General features: G+C 42.3%; 1 protein-coding gene across 1 annotated transcript in view; it reads right to left on the bottom strand.

Moving 5' to 3' along the window:
* Window positions 1-4,336: 4,336 nt before the first annotated feature.
* WNT4 (Wnt family member 4) overlaps window positions 4,337-13,600 on the bottom strand; it is a 94,566-nt gene continuing 85,302 nt past the window's right edge. Inside the window, exon 5 of the mRNA XM_030222571.1 lies at window positions 4,337-8,405. Coding sequence (XP_030078431.1) covers window positions 7,938-8,405 — 468 coding nt within the window. The 3' untranslated portion in view covers window positions 4,337-7,937. The remainder of the gene's footprint in view (window positions 8,406-13,600) is intronic.

Here is a 13,600-nt window from a genome sequence, read left to right as displayed (position 1 = left end):
CTGCCATTTAGACGTCCAGTCTCGTAAGGTCCTCTTGTAATTTTTCACAATCCTCTTGCGAATTAACAACTTTGAATAACTTTGTGTTTTCAGCAAGTTTAATTACCTCACTAGTTACTCTCATTTCTAAATCATTTATAAATATGTTAAAAAGCAGCAGTCTCAGCACAGACTCCTGGGGAACCCCACTCTCTACCCTTCTCCATTGAGAATACTGACCATTTAAACCCTACTCTCTGTTTTCTATCTTGTAACCAGTTTTTATTCCACAATCGTACACTACCTCCTATCCCATGACTCCCCAGGTACTTTGTGAAATGCCTTTTGAAAATCCAGATACACAATATCAATTGGCTCACCTTTATTCACATGTTTGTTCACCCCTTCAAAGAAGGCAAGATTTCCCTTCGCTAAATCCATGTTGGCGTTGTCTCATTAATCCATGCTTTTGAATATGCTGTGTAATTTTGTTCTTTATAATAGTCTCTACCATTTTGCCCGACACTGACGTCAGGCTCACCGGTCTATAATTTCTCAATCTCCTCTGGAACCTTTTTTTAAAAAAAAAAAATCGACGTTACATTGGCCACCCTCCAATCTTCTGGTACCATGCTGGATTTTAAGGATAAGTTACACATTACTAACAATAGGTAGGCAGGGAACAGCTCTGCTGACCGCACTAGTTCCTAAAGATACTGGGAAGCCTCCAAAGGGTTTTTTTCTGGGCTTATTATGGGCCCAGTGGGGAGACCAGCTCCACTTCTGCCTCCCTGAGGGCCCCTTTTACTAAGCCGCGTAAGCATCTACGCACGCCCGACTACCTCTTGTGGTAATTTCATTTTTGGCGCATGTCCGCTACGCACGTCTGAAAAGTATTTTTTATTATCTGACACGCATAGGTTGTTACCGCGCAGATTCTTTACCGCTAGGTCTATGGCAGGCAGTGAGGTCAGACACCCAAAATGGACACGCGGCAATTTTGATTTTGCCACACGTCCATGTTCTGAAAAAACTTTTTGAAAAGGCATTTTTGGTACTTGTGCTGAAAAATATTTCTGCGTGCGCGCAAAACCCGCACCTACATCACAGCAAGCCACTTTTTACCGTGGCTTAGTTAAAAGGACCCCTTAACCAGCTCAGATGTTGGCCTTCCATTATATTTTATAGCTGAGGCAAAACCACTACAGAATTGCCCAGCGGTGGACACCAAGGTCTTTGAACAAACTTTGTTGTACAGATGTGCTAATTCTCTGCAGTTTTACAAGGTTATTTAACAAATGCTTATCCTATCTACAATTCCGGCTGTCTATGTATCATGCCGTCCCTCTCGCTCAGTTTCTTGTGGCACAGAATGGCTTCACTGCAGCTGTTTTTTTTTTTCTTGCTGAGTCTCGCGGGAGGCGAACATCTTGGTTTCTGTATCATAGCCCAGAAGCTTTGGTAGACAGAACACATGTACAAATGGACATCAGTTGCTTTAATTAACTGCAAAAACCAACAGATTGAGAATATTTTTTAATGTTAAGTACTTCTGCCTGTAAGTTTATCTGAAACTGTGTTTTGTTAAACTTACAACATTAAAGCTAGGAGAGACGGTTAGAGATAAATTGAAATACTGTTATTCTGTCATTTCAATGACTTTCTCTCTCTTTTTTTTTTTATTGGGCCAACTTAATATATGTTTGATTAGCTTTCGAAGGCAATACCTTCATCAGATTAGAAGAAGGTATTGCCTTCGAAAGGTAATCAAAAATGCATTGTTAGTCCAATAAAAAATATACATGATAGTATTCTATAATGTGTGTTTGTGCCCTGCGTAGACTCTGTCAAGATGAAGCCCGTCTTCAAAGTATGCACCATTGCACTGAGGTGCAATTTTATAGCATAGCTGGAATATTGGCATTTATATGCATCTGTGTAAACCTACATGTGGATTGGCGTTGCCTTTATAGAATTACCTCCCCCCCCCCCCCCCCCCCCCAATATGTACAAGTGGAGGAGTAGCCTAGTGGTTAGTGTAGCAGCCTGAGAACCTGGAGAACTGGGTTCAATTCCCACTGCAGCTCCTTCTGACACTAGGCAAGTCACTTAACCAAGACACTTAACCCTCTATTGCTCCAGGTACAACTAAGTACCTGTATATACTATGTAAACTGGTTTAAATCTAGTTTCAAAACCACAGAAAGGCAGTATATCAAGTCCCATTTCCTTTTCCCTATTTGAGATTCTACATGGAATGTTGGCTACTGTTTGAGATTCTGTTGCTACTATTTGAGATTCTACATGGAATGATGCTACTATTTGAGATTCTGTTGCTACTATTTGAGATTCTACGTGGAATGTTGCTACTACTTGAGATTCTGTTGCTACTATTTGAGATTCTACACAGAATGTTGCTAGTGGAAGATTAGCCTAGTGGTTAGTGAAGTGGCCTTTGATCTTGGGGAGCTGGGTTCAATTCCCACTCCAGCTCCTTGTGACTCTGGGTAAGTCACTTAACCCTCCATTGCTCCAGGTACAACTAAGTACCTGTATATACTATGTAAACTGGTTTGAATGTAGTTTCAAAACCACAGAAAGGCAGTATATCAAGTCCCATTTCCCTTCCCCTATTGAGATTCTACATGGAATGTTGCTAGTGGAAGAGTAATCTAGTGGTTATGGAGCAGACTTTGATCCTGGGGAGCTGGGTTCTTCCCGCAGCAGCTCTTTCTGACTGGGCAAGTCACTTAACCCTCCATTGCTCCAGGTACAAAATAAGTATCTGTATATAATATGTAAACCATTTTGATTGTAACCACAGAAAGATGGTAAATCAAATTCCATCCTCCTCTCCCTACCTATTACCCCTAATGTGCCAACTCATTGAAATTACTGCAGTAGGCAAATGGTAGCCAAAAAAAGGCACCCAAAGGACACGGAGGACAATCTTCAAATCCATTTAAGTGGCCTCCCCTGATGCAGCTATGAGACGGTTGTTGCATGTGTAGATAGCCAAACTAAGAAGCAGCATTCCTGAGGGTTTATTTCAGTCGAAGGGGAAAATTAGCATGCTTAGATTGCATTTTTCACTCTGCACACATTGGGCCAATATTCAGAACAATGGCTTCCACTAATCTTTGTGCTCAATAGTCTTATCTGTTTAGGTATAAGTAATGAATATGCCATCCTAAATTTACATGAATAACTTATCTCATTAAAGTTGGGACCACTGTTTGTGTGGTCCTCCTAAATGGGTGAGTTTATTTGGATAATGGTTGAATATTGCTGCTTATCTGGATAAATTTTGGCACCACTCCTGAAATGCTTTTGGTCTGTCCAAAATCTATGCAGATGGATTTTAGCCAGACATTGAGGATGCAAGTTAGCAATGTGGGCTACTGTTAAGACGTATTATTTGACTCTTATCCAGTTCTTGGTAACTAGGTCTCATTGCATAAAATGGAACCTGTGCTAAAATAGCATGAGTTAGTGGTAAAATAACCCGTCTTAACAGTAGTCCCCATTGATAACTTCCCCCTTAGTGTAAAGAGTTTGTCTCTGGTTAGCAGAGCTGATATTGGGATGTCATAATGCCTCATTCCACCAATAAGAGCCATCCTCATCAGTGATGTCACAATGGCTTGATTGTCCTATACTTGGCTCACTTTTATTACATATAGCAGTGATTTAACCAAAGCTGAGATTGTGATGTCATAATGCCTCATTCCACCAATGCCTAAGAGCCAACCTCATCAGTGATGTCACAATGGCTTGATTTGCTTTTATTACATTACAGAAGTACATAAGTGTTGCCATACTGGGACAAACCGAAGGTCCATCAAGCCCACTATTCTGTTTCCAAAGGTGGCCAATCCAGGTCACAAGTACCTGGCAAGATCCCAAAACAGTACAATACATTTTATGCTGCTTATCCCAGAAGTAAGCAGTGGATTTTCCCAAGTCCATTTTAATAATGGCTTATGGACTTCTTGTTTAGGAAGCTATCCAAATGTTTTTTAAACCCCGCTAAGCTACCTGCTTTTATCACATTCTCTGGCAACAAATTCCAGAGTTAAATTAGACGTTGAGTGAAGAAATATTTTCTCTGATTTGTTTTAAATTTACTACTTTGTAGCTTCATTGCATGCCTCCTAGTTGTAGTATTTTTGGAAAGAGTAAACAAGCGATTCTCGTCTACCCGTTCCACTCCACTCAGTATTTTATAGACCTCTATCATATCTCCCCTCAGCTGTCTTTTCTCCAAGCTGAAGAGCCCAAGCCGTTTCAGCCTTTCCTCGAAGGGAAGTCATCCCATCCCCTTTATCATTTTCATTGCCCTTCTCTGTACCTTATAGCAGTGATTTTGATTCCTAGAGACTTTTCTTTAAGGGGGACGTTATCAACATGAGCTACTGTTAAGATGGATTCTTTTAATACCTAAGAACCAGTCACATCAGTGATGTCACAATGAGCTTCACTGCATTACAAAGAGCAGCTATTTTAAATTTCTAGAGACGTTTCTTTTTTCTTTATTTAAGGGGGGAAGTTATTAATCTGGGGTATCATTGAGGTGTTATTTTACAGTTAACCTGGGTTGTTAGTAACTAGGTCTTATTGCATAACATCCTCCCTGAGTCATCCATCTAAAATTTATCCATTAGCCAGCACTTGGCTGGCATCAGGTGCTGACTGCATAACTGGGTTGAAACGCTAAAGCACTCATTTCGCAATCAAGATGTAGCTGCACAAAAAGCAAGTTAGTCTGTACCCATAACCAGTTTCAATGCATGTATAGTGTCTACTCCCATCCTGAAACTTGGACCAAAGTCTGTGCTTAAAAGGTACCTATAGATATTGTCCTAAATTAAATGCAGAGTTTGAAAAATGCTTCTGGATTGGAGTGGGTAAGAAGGGACCTTTCTGGAGATGACGCTATATAAATAATCTCTCCACAAAGGAATCTACAAGCAAAGAAACACAGGGGGGGGGGGGGGGGGGGGGGGGTCTTTTCCTAAAATGTTAAGTTTTGGGTTTAAAGCACTAAAAAGTGAGATTTTACGATGTGCTAAGCCCAAAACTAACCCTGCGGCAAGAAAAGGTGTTTCCACTAATTCTTATTGCAGATCACGTGTTAACGTCTCTATTAGCGTGTGGTACTTTCAGGCCCGTTTACCGCCTTCTCTTTAGAAGGTGCTGAGTACTCCAATGTTAGTGCATGTGATCTGCCTGACGTTTCGACACCTACTCCGTACTCATTCCACACCCTCTGAGAAAAATTCAGAAAAATGCAGCAGAGTGCGGTTAACAGGCAAAGTACTGCAACAACCCTAAGGCATTTGGGTAGTAGCCTGTGTTACCAGGTGCTAACCGCATGTTAAGTGCTTAATGCACTGCACTGACAGGGCCTGACGGCTGCCCTGAGGAAAACCTGGGCTCTTTTTCAGAGTCTGCCTTCTGCTTTTGGGATCAAAGGGGACTGGGAAACTTGAGGAGTCTCATTCCCTGCCCTTGGGGGTGGGGGGGGGGGTCCCAGCTCGAGAGCTAAGCTTGTTTTTGTGTTAGATGGGCTATAAACGGTGGCTAAAAATCTTGGTTAGTTGTGAATGAAAGCTCATGGCACTGAAGACCTAGTAAGGGCCAGTTCCGATTCAGCTGGAAACCCAAAGGCACAGGAGAAAGTGGCTGAGCCAAACCTCCCTCTCCCCAAAATAATTGTGTCTCAGAATATGGAGAAACAGCCTATCAATGTATGGATCAGGAGCAGAACTGGCAATTCTCCATCTGCTGAGCTGACGTGAAGGTCCTGGTTTGAGCTCAGCAGATGCTCGTTTTGGCTTATAATGCCATAGACAGTGCAGTGGTTTCGTAGCCACGGTTGTCCTGGAGAAAACTGGCGTTCAGGCCACGACACATTTCCCCCTGGCTTCTAAAATCTTGGGTCTCCAACTTATGCTTACAGTGGCAAGTTGCGTGTGTAAATTAATTTAATAGCAAACTGATAATTAGTATTAACAAGCAATACTAGGCTACAATTGGCCTTCCTTGATGCTGACACCAATTACACGTGCACAACTGCCCATTGTCAGTATTCTATCACATGTACACGTAAATTCTTTTGCATGCGCCTACTAGGGGATGTGCCAATGGGAAGGGCATAGGCGGGTCAGAGGTGTGTCTAGCAGTTACACATGCATATTCCAGACTACTACCATTTTTGTGCCTAACTCAGTGGTGTAACTACAGGTGGGCTGTGGCCCACCCAATTTGCACCCAGGCCCACCCAAAATTGTGGCTCTCTTGATGTGTGGCTGGTGGGAATCCTCAAACCCCACCAGCTAAAGATGTCCTCCTTGTTAGGCAGCCAGTGCTCTGCCACACACCAGCCCCTCTGCATGTGCTCAGATTTCACCAGGCGGAAGCACTGAGCATGTACGGAGTACCGGCAGCGGTGTCTTGCTTCTGCTGTTTGGAAGAGCACCGGCTGCCCGAGGAGGAGGAAATCTTCAGCTCGGGTATTTAATATTCTGTGTTTGAGGGTAGGGGAAGAGCAGAGTTGAGGACGGCCAGGAGGGGCTGAATTCCGTGCCCATCCATTTTCGGCTCAGGCCCACCCAAAATTGGCTGTCTCGCTACGCCCCCTGGCCTAATTGCCCTACAGTTAGATGTGTGACCACTTCTACCAGCCTTTGCGCCTAAAGTTAAAGTGTGTAGATGTGGACTGTTCATTTGCCACTATAGAATCCATGTATCCCAGATCCTAATTTTAGGTGCCTTTTCTTGAATCTACTCGACCAAGATAAGGATTATTCTAAAATGTTATGATCTTCAGGTCCACAAAAGCTTAGGCATCCTTTTTAGATAATTCTTAGGTTCAGTCAATAAACAGTATTAAAGACCATACAGAACACATAGCCTAATGATAACAAGTGCTATTTTAGCCCAAACAAAACAACAGGAAATGACATGTTAGTGCTAACAAATAACAGGAAGTGACACATTATCTACCATATAACACACAGCAATTAGGTAAGAAGGTGCATGATAGTGGCTTGTGTCGTACACTAGCCTAGAATCACGTCTATATAGTGATAAGTGTCATGGGGAGGTGTGTCCCTACCCTTTATACAGAGGGGTAACTCTGGCTACTAAAAACAGCATTTTTACTTATTCAAGTATTTTTTTTTTTTTTTTGCTTGATAAATTGGTCCCCAAGAGAATTTTTATGCAGAACTCTAGGGAGGAGCCAGACACATTCATGGTAAGAACGTATAACTGGCTTCACTTCTTCTACCCTTTTCGAATTAACACAGGGCATAATTTATCAGGGAAGGGACTGCCAACCTAGAGTTATACAGGTGGAGAGAGAAATCTGCAGCCTCATCTCAGTTTTGCTGCAAAGATCCTTTCTCCACAGGTAGACTCCAGCAAGGAATGGGCAGCGAACATAAAAAGAGCTTTCAAACCTCCTATTTGACCTAGAAGTATTTTCCTGACATTGTAATACAAAACCCTAATATTAGAACTATATACTATGTTCTTTCTTTTCCTTTTAAAAAATATATGAATATTTATAAATGATTCCTTTTGGTCAGTCGGTGGGGACTTATTGAAATGTCTCTGAATGAACGAGATGGAAAGTGGGCTTATTCTCACAGGCTTTAGCCCCTTTCAGTGCAGCATGCTGGCATCACGTCCCCAGCAGCGGCCTGGGCCTGTGGTCTCCATCCCTAAAGCAGCAGCAACAGTAGGTATGAGGTCCACTCCCTGTAGCTCCGTGGAACTGTTCTCCCACGGCCTCATTGTCAATCAGTAATAAATAAACAGGGAGAGTGAGAAAAGAAGTACAGCCAGGGCCTGTCCTCCCCCCTCCATCAGTTGGACAGCACTGGGTTTGAGGAGTGGCCGTGCATGCAGCCAGTTAAGGGCGAGTCAGTTCAGGCTCCCTGCATCCCCGATCACCGGCACGTGTGCATTTCCACCATTCTGTGACACTGTTTACATTTCACGAAGCAGCACCAATGGAATTTGCAGCTGCATCTCTCCATGATCTCCACCTCTTCTGTGAGGAAGCCCCTCCCACAGCACATGAGCTCACAGCCATCAATGGCTTTGGAGGTCTTGTTGCACTGGCGGCCAGTGGTGCCCAGTACCCCGTTCTTTAGGTCGTGGTCACAGAAGTCTGGGCTGGAGTCCAGGTACACCAGGTCCTCATCTGTATGTGGTTTGAACTGTGAATTTTTGGGCATGAGGACCTTGGCGGAACCAATCTTTCTCTGCTCCACTTCCGTGGCGCCATCAAACTTCTCCTTTAGGACGTTGCCCACCTTGCGGAAGGGAGGCATGGCTTTCCAGCATGTCTTCACCTCACAGGACCCAGACACACCGTGGCATTTGCACTCCACATGCATATTATTCAGAATGGCCTGCCAGAACAAAAAGAGAGAGAACGTTTCTTTCAGTAGGACAACAGATAAGAAGAACCAGAACCCATTTTTCCTATAGCAGTAGTCACTTTCCATACGTACCACTAGTCAGTGATAAAAACAGGTGGTAACAAGTGAGGCAACCTAAGGCTAGGAACGTTCAGGTAATCTGTCCTGGAATTATTATGGAAAGATTGGATACATGTACTAAAATATAATTCTGCTGTTGATTGCTTGAGCCTGAACAAGACTCAAGATCCCCTCTTTCCTATGGAACCTGCTTCCAGAATTTCACTTTCTAACTTTAATACTTGCCTCAGTCCCTTCCTCTGTTAAATTTCACTATCAGTCCCACAGACCTTCCTCCACTCATCTTCAAGTCCTGTTCCCCAAGACCTAGCCTCTCTATTCTTTGTAGCTCCAGGACCTTTCTCTTCATAGCTTCACTACCTTCTTGATTTCTCCAGTGCTTAGTTTAAAAATACCTCAAGTTTTGACTATTTTAGATGTTTGTCAGAGCCTTTCCTTGTTTTGGGGGTGACTTTACTACTACTACTTATCATTTCTAAAGCGCTACTAGATATACGCAGCACTGTACACTTGAACATGAAGAGACAGTCCCTGCTCGACAGAGCTTACAATCTAATTAGGACAGACAAACAAGAGATAAGGGAATATTAAAGTGAGGATGATAAAATAAGGGTTCTGAACAAGTGAATAAGGATTAGGAGTTAAAAGCAGCATCAAAAAGGTGGGCTTTTAGCTTAGATTTGAAGACGGCCAGAGATGGAGCTTGACATACCAGCTCAGGAAGTCTATTCCAAGCATATGGTGCAGCAAGATAAAAGGAACAGAGTCTGGAGTTAGCAGTGGAGGAGAAGGTTGCAGATAAGAGAGATTTACCCAGTGAACGGAGTTCCCGGGGAGGAATGTAGGGAGAGATGAGAGTGGAGAGGTACTGAGGAGCTGCAGAGTGAATGCACTTATAGGTCAATAAGAGGAGTTTGAACTGTATGCAGAAATGGATAGGAAGCCAGTGAAGTGACTTGAGGAGAGGGCTAATATGAGCATAACGACACTGGTGGAATATTAGTCGTGCAGCAGAATTTTTAACAGATTGAAGAGGAGAGAGACGGCTAAGTGGGAGACCTGTGAGAAGCAAGTTGCCACAGTCTAAGCGAGAGGTGATAAGAGTATGGATGAGGGTTCTGGTAGTGTGCTCAGAAAGGAAAGGGCAAATTTTGGTGATATTATAGAGAAAGAAACGACAGGTTTTAGCAGTCTACTGAATATGTGCAGAGAAGGAGAGAGAGGAGTCGAAGATTACCCCCAAGGTTACGAGCTGATGAGATAGGAAGGATGAGAGTGTTATCCACAGAAATAGAGAATGGGGGAGGAGGAGAAGTTGGTTTAGGGGGAAAGATAAGAAGCTCAGTCTTGGTCATGTTTAGTTTCAGATGGCGCTGAGACATCTAGGCAGCAATGTCAGCCAGGCAGGCTGATACTGTGGCCTGGATTTCGGCTGAGACTTCTGGTGTGGAGAGGTAGATCTGGGAGTCATCAGCGTAAAGATGATACTGAAAACCATGGGATGAGATCAGAGTACCAAGGGAAGAAGTATAGATGGAGAAATGAAGAGGTCCCAGGACAGATCCCTGAGGTACACCAACTGACAGTGGGATAGAAGTAGAGGAGGATCCACTAGAGTATACACTAAAGGTATGCTGGGAGAGATAAGAAGAAAACCAGGAAAGAACAGAGCCCTGAAATCCAAGTGAGGACAGCGTATCAAGGAGTAGGCTGTGATCAACAGTGTCAAAAGCAGCAGATAGATCGAGAAGGATAAGGATAGAATAGAGTCCTTTGGATCTGGCTAGGAACAGATCATTGGAGACTTTAGCAAGCGCTGTTTCAGTTGAATGAAGGGGGCGAAAGCCAGATTGAAGTGGATCAAGAATAGCTTGAGATGAAAGAAAGTCAAGGCAACGGTGGTGGACAGCACGTTTAAGACTTTGCTTATTTATCATTATCTGGTTATTTTCCAGGGTCCATATACAGTACTTTATAAAATTTGATTACATGCCTCACCAATAAGGTTGAGGTGCATTCAATTTTTAAAAAATCAATATGCATTCTTCACAATAACTCAAAACTCTGGGTAGGGCAGATTGGGTGGACTTTGGGTTACTAGGGAAGAATGCAATCTGTCTCTCAATCCTTCCCTCCTAGAAGAACATTAATTAAAAACCACCTTCTTTTTCTTTTTGTGATAATTTCCTATGGTATTTCACTATATTTTCCTGTTCAAAGTATTATCTTTGATTGTAAATTAACAAGTGATAAAAAAGTTTCTGACAAAGCCAAGATTTTTAAAAAATTCTTAAATTTAGGGACTCAACTTTCTTATATTAAATGGGATAGTGTTCCCTAACAATGAGCCTATAACTCTGAAAGCTCTAAGGTGTACGATTTGCAATGTCACCCTAATGTCTCATAATTCTAACTGAGATGAGCTTAATTTTCCATTCCGTTCATAAAATTCAGCACTTCTTTCAAATAGAAAGGTGTCCTTCATGTAATATGGACATTCATCTGCTTAGAACAGTCCGCTCAGGATCCGTGGTTGCCGATTCAAATCTCACTGTAGCTTTTTGTAATTTTTTTTTCTTTTTTAAATTGTGATCAGGAAACTTCCTAAGTGTGACTTCCCTTACTCCAATCAGTGGAGACCCGCTCAATCAGAACACCCCTCTGTAATCCGGACATGCCAAGTACCAGGTCTAAATACGGATTTCCATCTTTGAACACGGATGTCTCTTCCCCATCTGAAATTGGAGTTGGTTGTGTATCTTTCGGCCACTCTCTAGACCTGCCCAAAACACGCCTAGACTGTGCCCCTCTTGCCAGAAGTTTTTGATGTTCTATCTTGGCTTTATAAAATCAGGATTTGGACATCCATGCAATATGGACATTTAAATATCTGTTTTCAGACATGCAAAACATGAACAGAGCTTCTAAAATAGGCACCGATGCATACTTGATTTTGATCTGTCCTTCCCATTTTCAGGACACAGACTGTAGAAGTCTCAATTCGTAGATTGCCAAATGAAAATATTTACAGAGCTTCTCTTGAAAGGAAAGTGTTGCTTGCTCTCTTTCTAACAGGGAAGGTCTTAATTTAATTTATGGATGTAACAGAAATAAGCAGGAAGGCAATGAAACCTATGAGCTCCATGTCGGAAGGGCCAGGTGTATATATACCACTTCCTAAGATCAACGTGATTCACAATTCCAACAGTAAAAGCACAGAGTAATAATACTTTTACATATAAAAATAAAGCAAAACAAACACACACCCAGAGGCGGGGCTGGTGGTTGGAAGGCGGGGCTAGTGCTGGGCAAGACTTCTACGGTCTGTGCCCTGAAAATGGCAGATACAAATCAAGGTAAGGTATACACCAAAAATAAGCACTTATGAGTTTATCTTGTTGGGCAGACTGGATGGACCGTGCAGGTCTTTTTCTGCCGTCATCTACTATGTTACTATGTTGTTACTAGGAGTCAGGACCATGACACCAATCAGCTCAGTGTAACCACTGAAATTGCCAACTCAACGCTCTCCATATTAGACGCCACCTCCAGAGGGAATCCATGCCTTAAATATTGCACTTCTTGACCGGAAGATGCATTAACACTTGACTGCCCGGATAGTTAAGCAAATAACTCCTTCCCCAAAATTTTATATAAATGCCACTCCATTTCCCTATTTAGACCCCCAGGACTGGTTGTCCCCCATATGTATTTATATTAATCGCTGTTCCTTATATAACAATCTGCTTGCCAGCATGCTCCCCTCTGCAGTCATTGGCATCAATGAAATCATTCTATTTCAGAATTGAGCTATGTGGTGTTGCTTCAGGTGGCTGCAGAGAGGAACATGCTGGCAAGCAGATTGTTTAATATACATATGTGGGACAAGCAGTCCTGGGGTTCTAAATAGGGAAATTGAGTGGCATTACAAAAAAAATATTAGGGGAGGAGTTATTTGTTTAACTATCCGGGCAGTCAAGTGTTAACGCATTTTCCGTTCAGGAAGTGTAGGATTTCGGGCATGGATTCCCTCTGGAGTTGGTGGCTGTGAAAATATAATTATTTGACGAAGTGTTCAGTATGAGTCTCTTGAGTATAGCAGAGAGCAAGTGATGTGATTCTGTTTTGTAGCATATCCTTCTGATGAAGCTGTTTGCGAAACTTTGCAGGAGTTAAGGAATAACGCCACATTGATCTTTATCTTGGTGTTTAACCAAGTGGATAAGAAATCAGCACATTGTGGCGATAAATGCACATCTTGGGAGAATTTTAATCCATCCTTCACCATCGGGTGTTATTGCGTTCAACTGGCTTTTTATGAAAAACTTTGATTTCAACAAGCTACTGTAAGTTGTTACAGAATTGGGTGCCAACTGCATTCAATTTAAGGAGCGGACACATGGAACTATTAATACTGGATCTTGGAAAAATAGGAATTTTCAGTGGAGTTGTTGGAATCCCTCCTTCCATTATACATACTAATGCTTATGCAAACAAGCATTAGCTGGATGGTGGAATCAGATGGTTTATGGATAAGTATGATTGGATGCAATTTTTATTGTATCTGATTAATAAAATAAAATATATTGTGTAAAGCACTTCTGATGTTGATTGGAGACAAAACACTGATGGTTTATAAATTATTTATAATATTACTACGGGACATGATTGAAATAATTTAAAATTAGTACATTGAACATTCACTGTGCTATATGTAGAATAGTTAAAATTTAATGCCAAGAAGTGCAGGGTGATGCACTTGGGGTGCAGAAATCCAAAGGAGATGTACGAGATAGCAGGAGAGAGATTGATAAGCACATCTCAGGAGAGGGACCTTGGGGTGATTAGTGTCTGAGGATCTCAAGATGATGAAACAACCCGACAAGGCGTTGGCCATGGCCAGAAGGATGCTAGGTTGCATAGAGAGGGGTATAACCAGCAGAAGAAAGGAAGTGTTGATGCCCCTGTACAAATCGTTCATGAGGCCCCACTTGGAGTATTGTGTTCAGTTTTGGAGGCTGCATCTTGCTAAGGACATAAAAAGACTTAAAACGGTTCAGAGAAAAGCGACAAAAATGGTATGGGGTTTGCTCCGCAAGATGTAT

Source organism: Microcaecilia unicolor, chromosome 13 (genome assembly GCF_901765095.1).
Source record: "Microcaecilia unicolor chromosome 13, aMicUni1.1, whole genome shotgun sequence".
NCBI lineage: Eukaryota > Metazoa > Chordata > Amphibia > Gymnophiona > Siphonopidae > Microcaecilia > Microcaecilia unicolor.
Note: the sequence above shows the minus strand (reverse complement) of the source record. Positions and strands in the feature narration are given on the sequence as shown.